The following is a 21,630-nucleotide window of genomic DNA, read 5'->3' on the forward strand; positions in this document are numbered from 1 at the left end:
ACGTTATACAACATTTCTTGGCAGGGGAGCCAAGCCTATGTTACATATATGAGGGAGATGGGATATGTGAACCTTTTGAGAAGGAAACCAGCATCATAGACTGTGGCCTCTATACTCCCAAAGGATACCTGGATCAGTGGGCCACCCAAGCTTACTCCTCTCATGAAGACGAGAAGTGTCCTGCTTCCTTGGTAACAGGAGAACCTCATTCCATGGTAAATCAAGCCAGAAGAATTGAGTTAAGGCTGAGTAGAATTGTCAAGTGACTCTCTCTCAGATGCTTTATGGGGGCTCACATTTCTCTCCTGTCTTTGACATCAAATTTAGTCCCTACTGAACTCAGGATAAGGTAATGTTAAATGAAACACTTCTAGGCTGGCAATTAAGTCTCATCTTCCCCCCCACCCTACTGCCCCCTTACCCCACTTACCCATACTAGGTTTCATCTAGGAGTCTTTGGCTGTGCAGTAGCTGACTCCAAGAGATTCAGAGCATCTCATAACCTCACATGTACAGATATCAGAAATGACGCTTGAGCTTTGTGTATGGGAGGATTTATTTTAAAAGAAGAAAAAGAAGTGGTAAAGAGTGAGAATGCTTGGATTACAATACTGAATTCACTGGTATTACTATTATTATTACTAAGCGAGGTTTGACAGGTCACTTAACCTCTCTGGGCCCCAATGTTTTCATATGTAAAATGGGTCATAGTAGTAACTTTTGCATTTAACTCAATGGTTTATTACAGGGATCAAATGGAATTTAAAATATATTAAAGATCAAAGTATAACTCAATGTAAAGAAATTCTACAGTTAGTACTAAAAATAAATCCTTAGGTATACAATTTTCCATGAATCTCCACCTAAATAAATAGGAGATCCTCTGAGGACTTGACGGACTGACTTCTGTGAATTATAGTTGAATACTGAAAAAAAGATGAAGGGCTTTGGCTTTTGGGTACTATTCCAGATGTATCCATTGCCAACTAAACTCTTCCATTTATCATAACAATAAGCAATATACCGTCCTTTCAACAGAAGTGAGATTAAGCTCTCTAGGTATTTTAGGCCAGGATGAAATCACTGGATTTTATACTTAAGCAGACACCCCCAGGAAATTGAGGAACCAGCCAGGGCTGGTGCTCTAGGTCAAGAAATTCCTCAAGGACCTAAGCATCTTCTAGATTCTAGCTCTTTCATCTTTGGCTTGCAGCTTCGTTCCTCCTCTTCATAAGATGATTCTTCCAGGCATGAAGTCAGCATTCCAGGCAGGAAGATGGGGAAGTTCTCAGGGAAATAGGTATAGGCTAACTCAGTCTCTCCCTTTTTATTGGGAAAATCATGGCAGCTTTTCTGGAAGTTTAACACTACAGACTTCCATCAACATCTTATTGGTCATATCCAGATCACTTCATCACCCTCAGTTGTAAGCGGTCTGAGGAGATGAGCATTTATAACTGGATTCACTGCCATCTTGAACAAAATTGGAGTTTGTTAGTAAGAAATTCTGTAAGGGGAAATGGATATGGGAGAGGCAAGTAGCCGTTTCTACCACACTTCTTCAGTGAAGTCTGGCATCCTTTTCAAGAGTTCTTGGTGCCCAAGGACAGGAAGCCAGGGGAGTTGGAAGATTCTGAGTTAGTAACAGCTCCCTGAAGTGGCTTGTAGTCTAGCTTGTCTGTCTTCCTTAAGTAAAGTGGGAGAAATTTTCTGGAGTTTCTGTTCCCTGGCTTCTAGACCCAGCAATGCTCAATGGCTTCCTGACTCAGTAGCCTCACTCCCGGGACTGGTGGATCCTGCCTGGTAAGGATGTAACAATCATCCTGGACAGGCTTCTGTGGCTAATTCTCGGAGCAGTTGCCCTAAAATGTGCCAGGACTGTTCCTTGGGCAAGATCTCTGGGTTGACGGTGGGCTGAGAGTTATCATGTCTGTTTTTCTACCCAGGTAAGTTACATCCTGAGGCTAGCAGAGAGCATTCTTCTACACTGAGGAAAGTTTTCTGCCAGTAATCACTAAGTACCCAGAAAGAGAGGAAAATTTTGGTTTTGAGCTACAGAGGTTCATTGTCTTTACTTTTCTCTTACCCTCCACATTTAATTTTTGGTTGAAATTGCATTTCAGATTTGTACATCATATCATCCAGATTCACCAGAGCACCATCCCCTTACTGGCTGGTTTCCCTGTGTCACCAATGGTAATAGACCTCGGGATAGAAGAAGTGAGCAGACAGAAGGTAGCCTGGAGAGAGAGGATGAGGTTTGGCTAAAAGTAAGTGACCCAAATGGTTCTTTGTGAAGGCTATGGATAGAGAGAGAGAGAGAGAGAGAGAGTGTGTGTGTGTGTGTGTGTAAAATGATACGTTGGAATGGCTTGTCAGGAAATTTCCTTTTGTTTTTTTGAATGTTTCTGAAATTTTGATTTATTTTCACCTCTTTTTGAATTTTGGGCTTCTTTCTTTGTAAGTAAATCCATTTATCAAAGTGTAGCATATACACAGAAAAGTGCAAATATCAGAAGTGTACAGATCCATACATTTTCACAGAGTGAACATCCTCTCTACCTATCACACAGATCGAGAAACAGAGCAATGATCACCCCGTAAAGCGCTCTCCTTGCCCTTCTCAGTTATGATACCACAGAGGCATCTACTGTTTTTAGTGCCATCACAGAGGTTGCCTGTTTTTGAACTTTATGTGAAATACTTGAGTGTGTCCTCTTGTGTGTCATTCTTTGTTACTCAGCATTCTGTTTGTGAGAATGCTGCTGCGTGTAACAGTAGAATTGATGTCCATGGCTGTGTAGCATTCCAGTGTGTGCATATCCCACAATGTATTTATCCATATTGATGGACATTTGGGTTATTGACGGTTTTTCTCTATGGTATTACACATAGTTCTACTATAAATGTTTCTGTACATTTCTCTTGGTGAATGTATATAAATAGTTGGGTATATTTGGAACTGCTAGATCATTGGTAGGCAGATGACAAGCTTTACTAGAAAATTCCAAATAAGCTTCTGCAATGGTTATATTAATTTAGACTCCCACCAGAGGCTTATGAGTATTGCAAATGCTTCACATTTTTACCAGTACTTGGTATTTCAAGTCTTAATTTTAGCCATTCTGGTGGGCATATAAAGGTGTCCTCTCCAAGGCATCAGTCGCATTTACATGTCAACTAATGAGTTTTAGAGTCTTTTAAATGTATATTGGCCATTTGTATATCCTTTTTCTTTTTTTCCTGGAGGGCATATTCAAATCTTTTGCCCAATTTTGTATTGGGTTATCCGTCATTTTCTTCATTTATGTGATTTCTTTACAAGATTCCACATGTAATTCTTTTTTGGTTATATGTTATTTATGTTCCAGTATGTTCCAGTACTGTGACTTACTTTTTCTTACTTTTTGTGGTATCTTTAGATGAATAGAATTTCTAAATTTTACAAAAGTCCAGTTTATTCTTCTTTCCCTTTATGGTTAAGTGCTTTTCATGTATGGTATTAAGAAATCTTTGCCTGTCACAAAGATAAACTTTCCTATATTATCTTTTAGACATGTTATTATTTCACCTTCCATATGTAGTCTGCAAACCATCTGGAATTTTTATATAAAGTGTGAGGTAGAGATCAAGAATTTTTCCCCTATGGATATGCAATACATCTAGAACCACTCTTACTCAAACTAAAATTTTCTTTTCCCCACTGTGTTACACTGTGCACCTTTGTCATAAGTCAACTAGCAACATGTTTTTGGTCCCTTCATTGATTCTATATTTTGTTTTACTGGTCTGTATATTTTTGCTTCAATATTATACTATTAATTATGGTACAATCTTAAAATTGGATAATATAAGTCCTAAAACTTTGTTCCTTTTATTCCAGATTGCATTAGCTGTTCTTGGTCCTTTGAATTTTTGTGTAAATTTTGGTATCAGCTTCTATTTCCACATATGGGGGGAAAAAACCTGATGTAATTTTGATTGGGATTTCATTAAATCATTAAGTCAATCTGGGGAGAGTTTTTCTTTAAAATATTGAGTCTTCTAATATATTCCTTCAACTCCTTCCTTAAGTCTTCCTTAATTTCTCTTAACATTTTATTGTTTTCTGAGAGAAGGGAGTTGAGTTTTATCAAATGCCTTTTCTACATCTAGTGAGTCGATCATATTATGTTGTCTTCTGTCAAAGTCTTACTTTGATACAAACTTCTAAATGTTAAACGAAGCTTACATACCTGGAAAAAAAAAAACAACTTGGAGGTGATGTGTAATCCTTTGTCAATAGTTTTGGATTCTGTTTGTTAATATTTTAAGTTTTTTTTACATCTTTGTTCATTAGAGGTTGGCTCCTATTTTTAAAATTTATTTTAGTGTTTTATCAGGTTTTATGACGAAGGCTAGGTTTGACTTCTAAAATATGTTTCTTTCCTTGCTAGATCTATGGAATCTGTTGTGTCAGGTTGGTGTTAATTTTGGAGGTATTCATCAGTGAAGCTATCTGATCCTGTGTTTTCTTTGAGAAAAATTTTAAATTATGAGTTAAAATTTTAAAACAAATGTAGAAAAATTTGGGTTTTCTATTTCTTCTTAGGTCAGTTTTGGTAGGTTGGGTTTTTCAAGTAATTTATGCATTTTTCCCCAAAATTTTCAGTGTATTGGCATTAAGTTTTCTATAATGTTCTCTTATTTTCTTTGTAATGTTTCCACCTCTAGAAATTTTTTTCACTCATGATATTGTTGGATTTTGCTTCTCTGTTTTATTTATTTATTTTTTGGTCAGTCTTGTTGAAGACTTTTATAGAACCAGCCAAAGAAAATATATATAGTCTATGTATGTGCATATCTATGTATCTATATCTATCTATATGGATAAAAGGAATGTTTATATATAAACCTAAAAGGAAGGAAATAATGAAAAAAAGAACATACTTGTGTGTACTTATTTTCATTATTTCCTTTATTTTATGTTTGTATTTAATTTGCTTTTCTTTTTCTAGTAACTTGAGATGATGCTTAGATAACTATTTTTGGCTTCTTTTCTTTTTTAATATATGCATTAAGGCCATATATTTCCTTCTAGTGTGGCTTTGGTGACATCCTAAAAGTTTCGCATATCTTATTTCTGTAATCACTTCGTTCAGACATGTTTTTCTGATTTTCATTTGATTTCTTCTTTCTTTCTTTCTTTCTTTCTTTCTTTCTTTCTTTCTTTCTTTCTTTCTTTCTTTCTTCTTTTTTACCACTGCATTATATAAAAGTGTGCTCTTTAACTTCTAAACATTTGTGGATTTTCTGGTTACCTTTTTGTTTCTGATTCTTAGCTACAGTCTTTTATGGCCTAAGAGTATATCCCATATGGCTTTGTAATTTGTTAAGCCTTGAATTATGGACCAGCATATGGTCAAGACTGGTAAATATTACATGTACTTTGAAAGGGATATGTACTCTGAAATTATTGGATAGAGCATTCTATGTATTTAAGATAAATCAAATTCACCCATTATCGTGTTGAAAGTTTCTGTATCATATATATATATGTATATACATATACTTTCTTGATATTCTGTGCACTGTTACTATCAGTTAATGAGTGATACTTTTAGAAGCTCCCACTGGAATCTTGGGTTTGTTTCTCCTTTATTTTTTTTTATCAGTTTTTGATTTATACATTTTGAGGCTATGTTATTAAATATACACACAATTCTCACTTTGTATGGAACCACAAAATGATCATGCAAGCTGAAATTATGCAAAGCAAACTTAATAATCAATGAGGAAAAATTATAATTTGTTGCATGAACTCAGAGTTTTTGCCACAATGTTAAACTCGTGTGAAGGAAAAATTTTTAAATAGTAAAATTTGATATTTATTTAGTTCATTATAATATAAAACATTAAAAACATAAAGAATTAAAGTGTTCCCTTTCATTGTAAAAATGTTATCAAAGGTAGTTTGAAGAGCACTTGGCTTTTTTCTTTTTCATCATATGACTTACATTACAAAGCTAGCAGTTTTTTTTATGCCTTTGTGAATTGTCATATTGCTTTCTTAGTTTGGATCAGCTTCCAACAATTTATCCTTTGCAATTTCAATGTTATGAAATATCTTTGAGAGTTCTTTTAATATGATTTTTTTCTTGGCATCACTTCCTCCAGGACATCTTCATCCTATTTGTCACAACCACTTTTCTCATTTATGTTGATAATTTCACTTTCACTAAGTCCCTCTGGCTGCATATCTAGAGTCCCTCAAATTGGCAGCAGAATTGACATTCCCACCCATCAGCTTTTTCTTCTATGACTCTATTTACCTTTAATTCACATGTCTCCTCCAGCATTATCGCTTTTTGTTTCTTTTCTACACTTTCATCCTTATTGGCCAATTGCCCCTTTCAATTACCCATTTTTATAAAATGTCATATAGGTCTATCACTGAGAAACAAGGAGGCAACACAGCTACACACTTTTCTGTCTCTGCATGAACTGAATAACAGATACACAGCGACCAATCAGTGATGGACTTTGAAAGAAGTGATTGGTTACTGATCAGAGTGATTTGTGGATTGAAGGACCATTAGAGAAGTTTGTACTTCCTGTACTTATAATTAATATATTGTGCTAACTGAAATTTAAGTCATATCATTGGGACTCTGGTATTATATAATTAAATTGTGATAATTGGTACTTGTGCATATGGGAACTTGTGATATACAAAGTGAGGACTGTCGGTATATAATTTTGAAATTTCTATATCTTCCTGGTTGATTATCTGTTTTAACATTATGCCTCATGCCTCTTTTTACCTCTAAGAATATTCCTGCTTTACTGTAAACTTTGCATGATATTAGTATAGTCATGCCTTTTGTTTTTACTTGAATATTGTGTCTTTTAACATCCTATTACTTTTTTATCTTTCTGTATAATTATATTTAACATGATTTGTTTGACATCAATATACCATTATTTTTTCAGGCTAAATTTTTGAATTGGAGTATTCAGTCTAATTACATTGAATGCATGTAATTAAAGATGTTTAGTTTTAAAGTTACTAACATACTATTTGTTATTCATTTGATCGATATGTCCTTTATTCTTTTTTATTTATTTTTTAGATTAAACAGGAATTTTTATTTGATTTTCCCCTCCATTACTTTGTGAGTTATACTTTTATTTTTTTCTCTAAGTGGTTATTCTAGAGATTGCAGCATGTATCTTTAACTGTTTAGAGTCTACTATGAATTAGAGTTCTCATAATTTCATTACCAGTGACTACCTTAGAATACCTCCATCTACTGCTTCCTGGCTTTTTAAAGTTAATATGATTTAAAAATAGCTAATATTTACCCTGTCCAGTGCTCTTCAGGCCTTTCTACATTTCTGTGCTTCCCTCATTTTTATTTAGCTTGAAGAAATCCCATGTATTATTTCTTTTTATGTCAGTGTGATGGCAATGAATTCTTTCAGTTTTTGTGTTCCTGAAAACATCTTTTTTTGACGTTCATTTTCAAAAGGTATCTCTGCTTGGGATAGCATTCTCAGTGGCCAGTTGTTTTCTTTCATCAGCCTAAAGATGTTATTCCAGTGCCTTTTCACTTTCATACTTTCTTTGGAGAGTTAGCTGTACATCTGTATATCAGATGTATATTACTTTGAAGGCAATGTCCTTTATTCTTTGGTGCTTTTAGTATATTCTCTTTGTGTTTTGTCTCCAGCACTTTTACTGTGATGTTCCAAGGCCTGTTTTTTCTTTTTATATATCTGGCTGAGGCTTTGTCAGGCTTTTTGAATCTGTGACTTACTGTCTTTATTTTCCCATTTACACTTTCTTCTTTTTCTTGATACCAGATATACATACCTTAGACCTTTTTGCTGTGTATCTTTTCTCCTTTTTCTTTTTCTTCTACTTTTCTTTTCCTTTTTTTCTTGCTGAAGTCTGGCTATTTTATGCTGACATATCTTCTGTTTCACTAATCATAACTTTTACTCCAATAGCTATTAAACTGTTTATTAAATTATTAATTTCAGTTATTGTATTTTTAATTCTAGAATTACTATTTAACTTTTTCTGTAGATTCTCACTTTGAAATTTTCTATCCTATTGTTTGTTTAAAAAATACATTAATCACTATAATTGTAAAAGTCTGTGTCTGATGATATCAGTATCTTGGTAATCTGAGATCTGTTGATGTTGACAATTTCTTCTCTTTATTTTCATTCATTTAGTCTCATCTACTTTCATACTGTATAATGTTTTAAATAAATATTATTATAGAGATTGTGGAGATTATTGCTAATGCTATCTTCCTTTCAAGATCATTTACTTTTTTTAAAACATGTAATAAGATTTGGGAAAGGACACCTTAATCCAATCAGTAATTAAGATGACTCAAGCTTATGCTTCTGTATTAGTGAGTCCTGATATATTTCATTTTTCTCTTTATTTCCTGAGCCCTAGCCTTTCAGGGGTCTCAACTAAAAGCTTGGATTAGGCCCTCCATCTTGATATTCTCTGAAGTACAATTTCTATTTCCTTAGCAGTATATGTCTGCCAAAAACTGCTTAGCTTTTTAGACTCTCACCCACCAATTTCTGCCTTGTTTCTTATACTTTTATTCTACAGAGCTTAGAATTTGAAAAATGCCTTATTAGCATAAGTGGTACAGAATATGAGGTTCCCTTCAATGTGGTTCCTTCCTTTTCAAGTCTTTTCAGTCCTGACTGCTGTGGTTGCTTTCACATGTCTCCAAACATTATTCTTTTTACTTTATTCATATTTTATAATTATTCTTTTCAGGAGTGTTTGTTCTATTATAAGCTACTTCCTCACAGCTGTAAGCAGAAGTCTCCAACTGGAATTTTTTTAATGTATGTCAGTTAGCTACCATTATATTTTAGGTATGTGCCCTATTCTTACTATAAGTGATCTAGTGGTAATAGTCCTTGTATAAGAAAAAAATCCCTAATATAATTGGAAGTTAAGTTAATATATCAAACCTATTAATAAAATTTAGTTTTCACAAATCCACATAATACCAATTAATTAGGGAGTGAATTCTAAAAATAAGCTCATTGCAGTTTCCCCAAGTTTTCTGAAGACTGTAAGATTTTTGACTCTTTATTATTTCTTTTAGTTTAATCTTGGTTTGATACACACACAATTTGTATAAAGTGGATCAGAGACAAGTTTATTGCACAAGTGGGAAACAACTATACTGAAAAACATTAGCCTTGAAAATATCTTTCCAAAATCCTTCATTTACTAAAATGCTACTTAACCAACAAATTTCTCACTTTAGTCCTCAGTCTTTTACTGAGTTAACTTGTCTCTCTTAGTTTTCCTTGGTTTTATCTAATCTCGATCCAGTTGACCAGAATATACAAACTTTCTCTTACATGTCATAAAAGGTTTTTATTATTTACAGTAATAAGCACATTTTATTTTATTTTATTTTTTAAAGATTTATTTATTTATTTCAGGATGGAGAGGGGTAGAGAGAGAGAGGGAGAAAAATCCTCAAGCAGACTCCCTGCTGAGGAGCCCAACATGGGGCTTGATCCTAGGAACCTGAGATGATGACCTGAGCCGAAACCAAGAGCTGGATGCTTAACCAACTGAGCCACCCAGGTGCTCCATAATAAGCACATTTTAAAATCCTATAGTTTACAAAGTACATTCTCATGTACTTTTTAATTTCATCCCTACAATAGCCTATGAGTTTGGCTAAAGTATGTGTCTTCCTGTTTTATAGATGAGAAAAATAAGAACCAGTCTCAAAGTGCTTTTTCTACGTCACTCAAGAATAAAATGGTAAACCTGAAGGTCAAACTCATGCTACTTGACTCTGACCCCATGTTTATTCTTTTATACTGTGTTGCCTTGTTCAGTCAGTATTCATTATGTACCTGTGATGGGCCAAACCCAGAATTGAACACTGGGGATAAACATGAGAATATGACATGAGCAAGAAAGCAAATTTAAACATATGTGGAATTGGGAGGAAAGTCTTCTTGTCTTCTTTTGTTGGATTTCTTCTAAATTCTTCAAAGATGATGTACCTATGGATCTAGTTCATAGGATTTATTAAGTGCAGATTGTAATTCTAGGTGCCATTGAAGGATAGAGAAAGAAAGAGAAGGCATGATTCCTCCTAGAAAGTGCTTTGAATCTCAGCAATATAGACAACAAATGAAGCAATTTGAGAAGCAGACATCCAATAAGTATCTGTTGTTTGGTTTCGCAGGGAGCCCATATGCAAAATCATATGCTCATGTTTATTTTCATGGATGTTCTAAAATGCCCCAAATTTGGAATGGTCTCACTCAGGCTGGACTGGATAGAAATCCTAATAGAAACCTCCACATGCTTATAGTATTTTAAATGCCATATTGAAAACATCAGTTATAAATTATGGACCACTCCTAGAAACCTTTGCTACATAAAACCTAAAGCCTGTAAACCTTAATTTCCTTCTTTTCTTTGTGTGGGTTCAACTAGCCAAACACTACATATGAATCTTCAACAGAAAATGCATTGCATATTTAATTGATTGGATTTCAAAGATAAGAATCTGTGATACCAGATTCTTGGAGTGGGGGTTGTGGAGAAACACATGTATTGAGATTTGCTCTGTTCCAGGTAGCTTATTAATTAATAAGGTGTGGGCTGGGCTAGATTGAAAGGGGAGGTGAACAGAGGCTGCAAACTTCCTCTTCCTGCAAAACTTTATAAAAGATGAACTGTAGTTTGAGTGGAAACCACATCAAAAGGAATTTTTCAAAGATGGGGAGATTTGGCCATTTTCTTTGGTTGTTGCAGGTTGGATCCTCTAGGAAGTAGATTCTGAAATGGAACTTAGGTGCTCGCTTTGGCAGCACATATACTAAAATTAAGGTGAAGCTTAGTATGTAGGATGTTCATTAAGGAGTGGGCTGGGTATCAACATCTAGGGAAGGAAGCATGAGTGGGTGAAAAGGGGAGTTGAGCAACCTCAATGACAGCTTGACTGATTTCTCCTGTGAAGAAATAATACATATTATCATAAGGCACAAGTGGTACGTGGAGTAATACTGCTGTAAGATCCTTACCCTATGAGATAGTAATATTATTTGAATGTAGATTGTAATAAGTTAGACATACGTATAATCTCCAGAATAATCTTTAAAAAATACACATATATACAAATAGCTATAGGTAGAAAGTGAAAAGAGAAGATTAATAGGATAATAAAATAATTTGACTCACTCAAAAGAAGGCAGGAAAAAAGGAGCTAAGAAACAATTACCAAGGTGATAGACTTAAAACCAACTGTATTATTAATTACATTAAATGCAAATTATCTAAAAATGCCATGTAAAAGGCAGAGATTGTCCGTCTACATAAGATGGAAAGTATCAATTATATACTGTTTATGAAAACACACTTTAAATACAAAGACATACAGAATCAAAGTAAAAGAGAGAAATTATATGCCATATAAACTCTAAGCATAAGAAATTGCTGTGCTGTGCTAGTATCTGATAAAATAGAATATTAGCAGGGATAAAGATGGGATGTTTCATAATGATAAATAGGTCAATTTATCAAAACTGCCGAACAATCTTAATTGTCATAAAATTGGAGCACCTAAGAATAGAGCCTCAAAAGAAATGAATTAAAAATTGATAGAACTAATAGACGAATAGCCAAATCCATAATCATAATTGGAGATTTTTATCCTCTCTAAGTCATTGAGATAGCAAGTAGACAAAAAAATCAGGACAAGTATATAAGATTTGAAGATCATTCTCAAGTATCTTGGCCTACTTTGACATTTGTAGAAATACTACATATGCAGAATGCATATGGTACTTTCACCAAGATAGGGTATATACTAGACCATAAAACAAGTCTTAATAAATTTGTAATGATTGCAATCATACAGAGCACATTCTCTGACCTTAACAGTACTAAATAAGAAATGAATAACAGTATGTCTAGGAAATCTCCAGTTTCTTGGTAATCAAGCAGTACATTTCTAAATGACCCATAGGTCAAGGAAGGTTTTATGGGGGAAATTAGAAAACATTTTGAGTTGAATGATAATGAAACAACATTTCAAAATTTATGGGATATGATTAAAATAGTACTCCCCGGGAAATTTATAGTTTTAAATACCTATATTTGGAAAATAAGCAGTATAAAATCAATAATCACAGTTTCTACCTTAATTAGGAAAAGATCAAATTAAAGTCACAGTAAAAGTATAAAGGAAATAACAGAAAAGAGCAGAAATCAGTAAAGTAGAAAGAAATTCCTATATCACCACTGTTATTTTACTTTATCTGGAAAAAGCAGCCAGTGCTAGACTTTGATTTCTATACTTTATGAAATTTAAAATGTGAGAGAAGTAAAACTCAAATTATTTTCTCATAAATTGAGTTGATATCTGAAAAGAGGAAACAACCTGAAAATTATTTCATTTGGTATCATGGTTTAGTACAAAATTAAGATGAAAGCAAATATGCTCTCTAATTTTAAACAACAATCAATGAGAAATATGATTAAAGAAAAAAGTTCATTTATAATGCCAGTCAAGGTAGTAAAATATCTAGGAATAAATGTTAAAAAAGAAAAATGAAAGATCTATATGAAGACACAGTGAAGGCTTGAATAAATGCAGAGGCACAAACTGGTCCTATATAGGAGGACTCAGTATCATATGGGGGTCGATTCCCTCTAAATCCTGAACTTCACATAATCCCAACAAAAATTCTAACAAAAAACATTTAAAGAATTACAAAGTTGATTTTAATGTTTTTAATGGAAATTCTGCCAAAGTTTAGTGATGAAGGAGGCCTGACTCTGTCAAATACCAAGATACATCATGAAATTGTAACGGTTAAAATATCAATGAATAGACAAATTAATGGAACAAGATGGCCCTGAAATACACCAAACGATAGAGACATACATATAGATATGGACTTGAAATTAGACTTAATACTCTCAAGACAAATGAGAGTGGTGCACCCATTTCCACATATCCTTGCATAAACATAATATTATCCAATTACCTAAAATTAATAAATCTGATGGGAACAAAGTGATATCTTGTTATATTGTGCATTTTTTTCTTTGATTGTTAGTGAGGTAGAGCGTCCCCTTTACAAAAATAATTATCAGGCAGTTAGTATTCCTCTTTTATTTAATTGCAACGTGGACAAATTTATTAGTTTTTTCTTAGATTACAAAAATATTTTTTGTTTTCTTATATTAGTTTTGTAGTTTTGCCTTTTGAAGTTTAGTGTTTAACATAATTGAAATTTGTTTTTGTATATAGAATAAGATAGGTTTCCACTTTTTTCCCCTTAAATATGATAAGTCAATTTCTAATCTCAACCATTAAAACATTCTGTCTTTGCTCTGATGATTCACAGTGCCATGTTGATTATATACTAATTTCTGGAATAGACTTGAATCTGTTTTTTTTTTTTAACACTCTGCTCTATTTCATTGACCTATTTTCATGTTCCCTGCACCAGCAATACACTGTGTTTAGTACTATGACTTTTACTACCTAGATATATCTGGTAGGGCATGTCCCCACCTTCTTCCACTTTTTTTTTGAGTTTTTAAAATCAAATTAGCTATTCATTATTCCTGAACACTTATTTTTCCATATAAATTTTAGAATAAGCCTTGGATCATTTCTTCTGCCTCTTGAAAAACATACTGGTATATGTGAGCTGAACTTAATCAAACACTTGATTTGTGTCAATTGGTATGATTTTCCTCCTTTGATCCGTCATTATGTTGAAATCATACTGATAGACTTTTTTTTTTAAGATATCAAGTCATTTTTGCTTTTGTGGCGTGAACCTACTTGCTTATTAGATACTAAATTTTAAATATGCTCTTGGATTTTATTGGTTAATCTTTTGCTTTGGATCTTTGCATTTGTATTTATTTATGGAATTAGTTTATATATTCCTTTTTTGAATATTCAGATTACACAAGCCTCATAAAGTTGATTGGGCAGTTTTCCCTCTTACATTTTCTGAAACCACCTGTATAAAATAAGGATTATCCGTTCCTTCAAAATTTAGTAGAACCCACCTGTAAAACCAACTGGGTTTGGGGTTTGCTTGAGGAAAGATTTATGTTTGTCATTTAACTTTCTTTGATTTTTATTAATATGTTTAATTTCTCCTTTCCAATTTTGGATTATTTGATATTTCCATAAATTTACTAATTTCTTCCACATATTCAAATTTAGTGCTGATAGTTTTTCATAATGTATTTTTACTTTGTCTCATCTCTGTTTCAGCTATAGTTACCACTCCCTTTATATTGTGTGTTTTTAAGCCTTCTGATTTCTCCTGTTTTTCTTGATTATTCATGCCTAGGTTTCTTCAAAGAACAATTTTTATTTGTTCATTTTTCTCTTCATTCTAGTCGTGGTTCTCCAATTCACTGATTTCTATCTTTATCTTTATTATTTTCTCTCTTCTTGTTTCTCTGGATTCACACTGATGTTCCCTTTTAGCTTCTTGTGTCAAACACTTGGGTAATTTGTTTTCACTGTTCCTTAATTTTTCCCTCTAGGTACTGCTTTGATTGTAGTCAGTAATTGTTGACACATAGGGCTTTCATTGTCAGTCTGCCCTAAGTATTTTGTAATAACTCATAATTTCTTTTTAAAATCAGAAACTTTTAGTAGTATTTTGTTTGTTTGTTTCTACCACTGAGTTTTCAGAGGATAACAACTTTTATTGTGCCAGCTCCGTCATTCTTAGAGGTTTTTTCTTCTTCTCTTGGCCCTACATTTTATTAGAAGCACTTAAAGAAAGAGTCTTTATTCATTCAGAAATTAAGGTCCAGTCTGTATTAGAAATGTACTCTCCATTAGCTTCCTAAAGTATCTACCACTTTTACCACATCTTCTCTACTTTTCTTTATCTACGAACACCTACAAAATCCTTTCTTCCATTCCTTTTTTTTTATTTCTCTGCTCTTCTTTTATCTCTTCATTTTTAAAAAATTGTGCATTCTCATATCTCGCCAACTTTAAGTTGCAGAAAAAAAGTACTTCAAATAAACAGTGAAGAATTTTTTAGTATAAGTAAGTCCTGTGCTATATTCAAGACATACTTATACTAAACAAAAATATTTATTGTTTCTCTGATATTCATATTTAAATAAGTACCTTGTTTGGTTTTGGTAGTTTTTGCTAAATTTGGCAAAACTTATAATTCTTTTTTTATTTAATCAGTTGGATACTAATCCTCTATTCAGAGATGACTTCAACCATCCAGAAAACTGAACAGATTTCATAATTTAGCAAGAAAGAAAAAGCTCATAGATAGAAAGCACCAAGTCCCATCACTACTTTGGATTTTTTTACTTTGTTTCTTAGGAAAGCTGACAGGACCCTTTGTTAAAGCCTATTTACTTTACCTAGAATTGTAATAATATTAATGATCTGAATTTTCAATCTGCTATAGAAAAGGAGCAGCAAATTAGTAGGGGATATAGAAACTGGGAGAAGACCTATATTCAGAGGAACAGTATTATAAGCCCTATTTTTACCATTAATCAGTCAAATGGCCTTATATAAATCATATAACCCTCTTGGACATCAATTTTCTTAGATTTAAAATGAGGTGTTTGGACTAGATGATTCCTTTCAGTTATGTATTATAATTTCAGCTTGATGGTGAATTTAAAAAAGAACGAGATAATAAATATGAATAATAAAAGAACTGCAGTCATAGTAGGCTATCAAATACTAAGGGCAAAGATAAGTATATCTACTGATGCCTTTAGAACCTTGCTACTCAAAATGTGGTTGGCATCCAAAAGCATCAGCATCACCTGAGAGCCAGGTAGGAATGCAGAATCTTAGCTCTACTAAATCAGAATTGGCATTTTAACAAGACCCTCAGGCAGTCTGTATGTACATTAAAGTTTGAAGAGCACTGCCTTCGAGGATTGTTATCTTAGCATTCAGGAAAATAACTGATGTTCAAAGTGATGCTTCCAATTTACCAAGTGAAAATTCCGTTAAGTACAGTATTCCCCGGTTAAGAGGGCAGGAGCATTTATAATAGGTATTGGAATTATTTCTATACACATCACCTAAATTTCTAAAAATTTCTTGCCTTTCAAAAGAAAATCTTCTGTTTAGAAAATTAACCTATGTGAATACCTACATTCCCTGGGAATCCTGCAAAAGCAAAAGGGACTATGTATATATGATTTTCATTTCCACCAAAAACAAGCCTGGTGCATTGAAAGAGGAATTCCATCTCCCAGTGGCTCAACAGTTTATCCCTAGAGGGGAAAGCACTCATTTTCCGCTTTCCTAGCTGATTGCTACTAATATAACTTTTTATTTATTTTATGTGGAAGCTTTTGCAGGCTCTAGACATGACATCTTAGCTGACCCTAAGTTTCATGAATAATTGGGATAGCAATGTTTTTCAACCAGAGGTGGGGGAAACTTGCCTGGCTCTGCAGTGTGCTCCTTCATCCTCTCACTTATGTATTCTTGTTCCCAAGAAAGCCTTCTCCGTATATTCCATAATACCTTTCCTCATTCTCAGAGTTTGTCTTGTGTGGAATGTCCCCAGGATTCAGATTCTGAGGTGAAGATTTGCATGCTGAAAGTTTATTGAGGACTTTCCGTAAGATCAACACCTGTGAGGGAATGAAAGAACCAAGGGAGTACTAAGAGAGAAGGGCTGTGAGACAGCCAGGTGAAGGCATCATCACCCCACAGGGAGCTGGGTTGGCCTCTAGAGTTCTCCTACCTTGTACAGTGCTCACTGCTATCAAAAGGCCCCTGGACATGGGTTTCTCCAGAGAAGTGGCATGAGCTTTTGGAGTCTGTCTTCCTCAGAGGGCAGTTTCCAGAAGGAGACTTTGCTGTGGGCTGAGTGCTCAGTCATGAAGGAAAGGGTCTCACAGTGTCTCCCAGATCTCACAGTGGACCCCCACACTGCAGTATCTGCTACAGATTTGGTTTGCCTCTTTCTAAGCCCCATTCTGGGTCCTACAAGTTCTTCTAACACAGAGCCTCTGCAGACTTAGCCCTGGTGTCTAAAATCACAGATGAGGAAATGCTGTTAGAAGGAATTGAGACAACAAGATGAGTCTGATCTGAGTCCTTCCACTGACTTGCTGAGTCATATATTTTCAAATGTCTCCCCCTGGATGGTGGGGGTCATAATGATGGTTCCCTCTTCATTTCACAAAATGACTACTTGATTTCAGTCTTCTGAAAAGAGAATCACATAAACTCATGATGTTCATAGCCTTACTTATACTATGAGGGAATATAACATAGGATATCAGCTGGGTTTTTACTAATACCAAGGGAGACAGGAAGTAAAACCAGGTTCAAAACTCCTTCCCCATTTTGACTTACATCCTCAAGTATGGAGACTACTGAGACAGCTCAATAGCAAGAGGCTAGTTGCCTCAGAGCCTCCCTTCCTCCATTAGTTTTGGACGTCAGGTAAGGTCCCCTGAAACGTTGAGAATTAATCTCTGCCTTGTCAAATTTCTGAAGTCTACAGAGATAGCAATATTATTAGGTGAACCATATGAAATATTTGATAATTTTTCACCTACAGGAAAGGCATATAGTTCAACCAATAGTGCAAGCATTCTTTTTTTAAAAATTAATTAACTAATTAATTTGACGTGGGGGGAGGCAGAGGGAGAGGGAGAGAAAATCCTCAAGCAGACTCCCTGCTGAGCGCAGAACTGGACATGGGGCTCAATCTCAGGACCCTTGAGATCATGACCTGAGCTGAAATCAAGAGTGGGATACTCAACCAACTGAGCCACCCAGGGACCCCAATAATGCAAGCATTCTTAATCTGATTTCTGCTGACCCCTAATTGTATTACAAATGGCTTTCAAAGTGTTCACTTAGCTCCTAGAAATTGTATGAAGCTTTTATGCTTACGTGTTTATGTGACTTCATTTTTGGGGAAATAGAGGTTATGAGTGTCAACACATTTTCTAAGGAATCTGTGACTTTGTGCTCACCCCAAATTAAGAACCATTGGGTAGTCAGAAGAGTACACAACTTGAAGTTGGAAAACCCAAATTCCTACCTCTCTAGTATTTTGCTAGAGGAAGTCACTTAAGCTCCTCAGAACCTACTTTCTACCCCTATAATATAACCCTTGTATCCTGGAGATATTATAGTATAAATCTCATATAGGAATAAAAACCCAAGGAACTTTATGGAGACTCCAGCAAGACATCTGATCATGCTTGGCACACTGTAAAGTGCTATACAGAGAGAATGTAGTGTCTGCCCACTTTCTCCTGTTCAAGGGCCTTCCCTTTCTCTCTGAAATCAGCATGTGCCATAGATGAGTGAAAATGGAAAGGCACCAAAAAAAATAACAAACCAATAACTAACCAAAAGCATTTAAAACCTCAGAAAAGATTCTTTTCAAGTTTGTGGTATAGTTTCAGGGTCTGCTATCCAGTGACCACCACAAAGGATGACCTGGAAGTTGAAATACTTGGTTTGGGAGTATATTGAGTGAGCGTGTCTGTACCCCATAGGCAGAGTGAAGAGGGATTTCTTAAGCCTAAATAGTTCTTCACTAGGGAAACATTCTTTCAATCTTATCCCTCACCAGTGGCCAGAAGTTCCATCCAGTAGTTAATGTGCAGGCTTTGGATAAAAAAGCCATTGAGTGTGGTGGACTGGTTTTCCACATCTGTATGCCAGTCAGTATCTGTCTGTCTGTCTATCTATTTATCTATTTCTCCAATCTGTATTTCTCTTTTCACAGTATTTTGCAATGGATTCAATGAGCTAATTTCACTGGCAATCCTGTGTCTTGAGACCATTCCTCAGTCCTGAGAATCACTTGCTTTTCTAAAAGATTCTGTCTCCTTTCTAACATCTATCTATTGTTTTTCTTCATAAGAGCCAAGTTCAAATTAATTTTATATTGTCAACGTAATACATGAATGCAATCTCCCTGTTAAAACAAATAATAAAACATGGCACATGAAGCTAACAATCCCTTTGACCTCTTAGCACCTTGAATTTTTCTCTTGGAGCATGCCTGCTGCTCATTTCAGATCTGAAGAGTACCCCAGGAGGTGCATTTGACACTCCGTCCTGAAGGGGAAGCTATTCACATGATGCATTTGGTGTGTCGATGAGAGAAGTGTCGCACTGTAGTGGCAAAAGTGGCATGGGTTTAATAACTAGCACTTCATGTTTCCAAGTCTCTGTTCTAGCCGATAACTATCTTTTATATCCAGGAACATAAAATTCATGGTGTGTTTTGTGTAAAGTGAAAATAGTGTGGGCTGTAATATTAGATCAAAATAGCTGTGATTTAGCTGTGGGAAGAATAACTTTTAAAAATGTCATCTTAGATGCTCAACATCACTCATCATCAAGGAAATGCAAATCAAAACCACAATGAGGTATCACCTCACACCTGTCAGAATGGCTAGAATCAAAAAGATAAGAAATAACAAATGTTGGCGAGGATGTGGAGAAAAAGGAACCCTCGTGCACTGTTAGTGGGAATGCAAATTGATGCAGACACTGTGGGAAACAGTATGGAGTTTGCTCAAAAAATTAAAAATAGAAACATCATACAATCCAGTAATTCCACTACTGGGTATTTACCCAAAAGAAATGAAAACACTGCCTCAAAAACTAATGGTACTGTATGGTGACTAACATAACGTAATAAAAAAATAAAAATTAAAAAAATTAAAAAAATCCAAAGTAAATAAATAAATAACTACTTTGATCAAAAGCAAAACAACAACAGCAACAGCAGCAGCAAAACTCCCAAAAAATATATGCACCCCTGTGTTTATAGCAGCATTATTTACAATAGCCAAGATGTGGAAACAACCCGTGTCCATCAATAGATGAATGGATAAAGAAGACGTGGTAGATAGATAGATAGAGATAGAGATATATGATGGACTATTACTCAGTCATAAAAAAGAATGCAGTCTTGCCATTTGCAACAACATGGATAGAGCTAGAGGGTTTAATGCGAAGTGAAATAAGCCAGTCAAAGACAAATACCATATGTGGAATTTAAGAAACAAAACAAATGAACAAAAAGAAAAAAAGAGACAAACTAAAAAACCAGACTCTTAAATACAAAGAACGAACAGATGGTTGCCTGAGGGGAGGTGAGTGAGGGGACCGGTGAAATGGATAAAGGGCAGTAAGAGGTACAAATTTCCAGTTACAGAGTAAGTCACAGAGATGAAAAGTACAGCACAGGGGATATAGTCAATAAGATTGTAAAGATGTTGTCTGGTGACAGTGACTACACTTATTGTGGTGAGCACTGAGTATTGCATAGAATTGTAGAATCCAGTTGTACTGGAAACTAATGTAACACTGTTAATTATACTTCAATAAAAATAATCACCTTTGTTTAAGGAATAAACTCAGCATTCTAATTATACCATCAATTTTAGAAGTTTTTTTGTCTGTATATGTACAACAAAAGTAGGTTTTTGATGAACACATATTGAACTGAATTTTCTGAAAATCTGTTAAAAGAGTTACATATATAAAATATATTTTTCATAGAGTACATTTATAAACAAGAGCTATATTCTATACCAAAAGCCTTGGATATTGCCAGTGTCTCTAGATGTAGAACCTGGAATACAAATTCACATTTCTACAAATGCCGATTTAAAACAGCATAGGTGAAATTTTTTACTGTATAGGTTTTAGAAGAGCATAATTCTCTGTATACCAAAATATACAGTTTGTGCTTAATTTTTAAATTTTATTCTTCACCCATGTCTTCCTGAAGTGTAAACAAAATTTTAAAAAATATTGCTCTTTGGAAATAAGAATTATTTTGTGAATTAATTTATGAACATTGAATTCTTACTAGATGACGGGCACTGTCCTATGTGCTTTCACTGATTTCATTTAATCTTCATACTAGCTTCATGAAATCGTTAGTATGTCTGTGTTTCAGATGTGCAAAATAGGAACCCTAGGCTCAGAGAGGAGGGATGGATTCCTCAGCCTTAACCAGTTAGTAGAGATGGAGCTAAGAGTCAAACCGAGGTTTCTGCCTGGCCAACACTCTCTCCAGAATGGTGAACTTACTTGGTTCTTTTCACCCTGGCTCAGATTGGCTATGCACATATGCGTGGATTCAAACTAGTCTCTGCTTTGGAGGCTCCAAAAGTCATATGAGAGTTCATACTTTCTTTGTATCTCGTTGCTGTTGTGGGGCGTATTTGGTAATTCGGCTGAGAACAAAGTTCGGTTTACGTCTCCTGTGTCACTGTGAGAGGAAATGCTACAGACTCGGCATCCTGTGCCTTGATCAAACCCTTGTCTCTTTTTGCTTTATGTTTCCCAATATTCTTGGGCCTGTGTTTCTTTTGTGAGTATTACCTGTGGTTTCCTGCTTAAGCCATGGCCTAGAAATCCTGGCATACGCTTTCCCACAGATCGAGGCACAGAGACGATGCCACCAGGAGCAGGCTGTAAGGCTCAAAGGGATTTGGTTCAAAGACCCTTAGAGCAAGAAGGCACATTGCCAGGAGATGCAAAATGAGCTGGAGGTTTTGGGCATGGGCCCTCAGGATAGAGAAATCCACAC

The 21,630-nt window shown here is 34.7% G+C and overlaps 1 protein-coding gene across 1 annotated transcript in view; it reads left to right on the top strand.

Annotated features, from left to right (window-relative positions):
• Positions 1 to 21,630, top strand: part of PAPPA2 (pappalysin 2) — a 258,945-nt gene that overhangs the window by 135,412 nt on the left and 101,903 nt on the right. The window contains exons 10-11 of the mRNA XM_044387894.3: positions 25 to 215; positions 2,124 to 2,270. Coding sequence (XP_044243829.3) covers positions 25 to 215; positions 2,124 to 2,270 — 338 coding nt within the window. The remainder of the gene's footprint in view (positions 1 to 24; positions 216 to 2,123; positions 2,271 to 21,630) is intronic.

This window comes from Ursus arctos, unplaced genomic scaffold (assembly GCF_023065955.2).
Source record: "Ursus arctos isolate Adak ecotype North America unplaced genomic scaffold, UrsArc2.0 scaffold_2, whole genome shotgun sequence".
NCBI classification, from domain to species: domain Eukaryota; kingdom Metazoa; phylum Chordata; class Mammalia; order Carnivora; family Ursidae; genus Ursus; species Ursus arctos.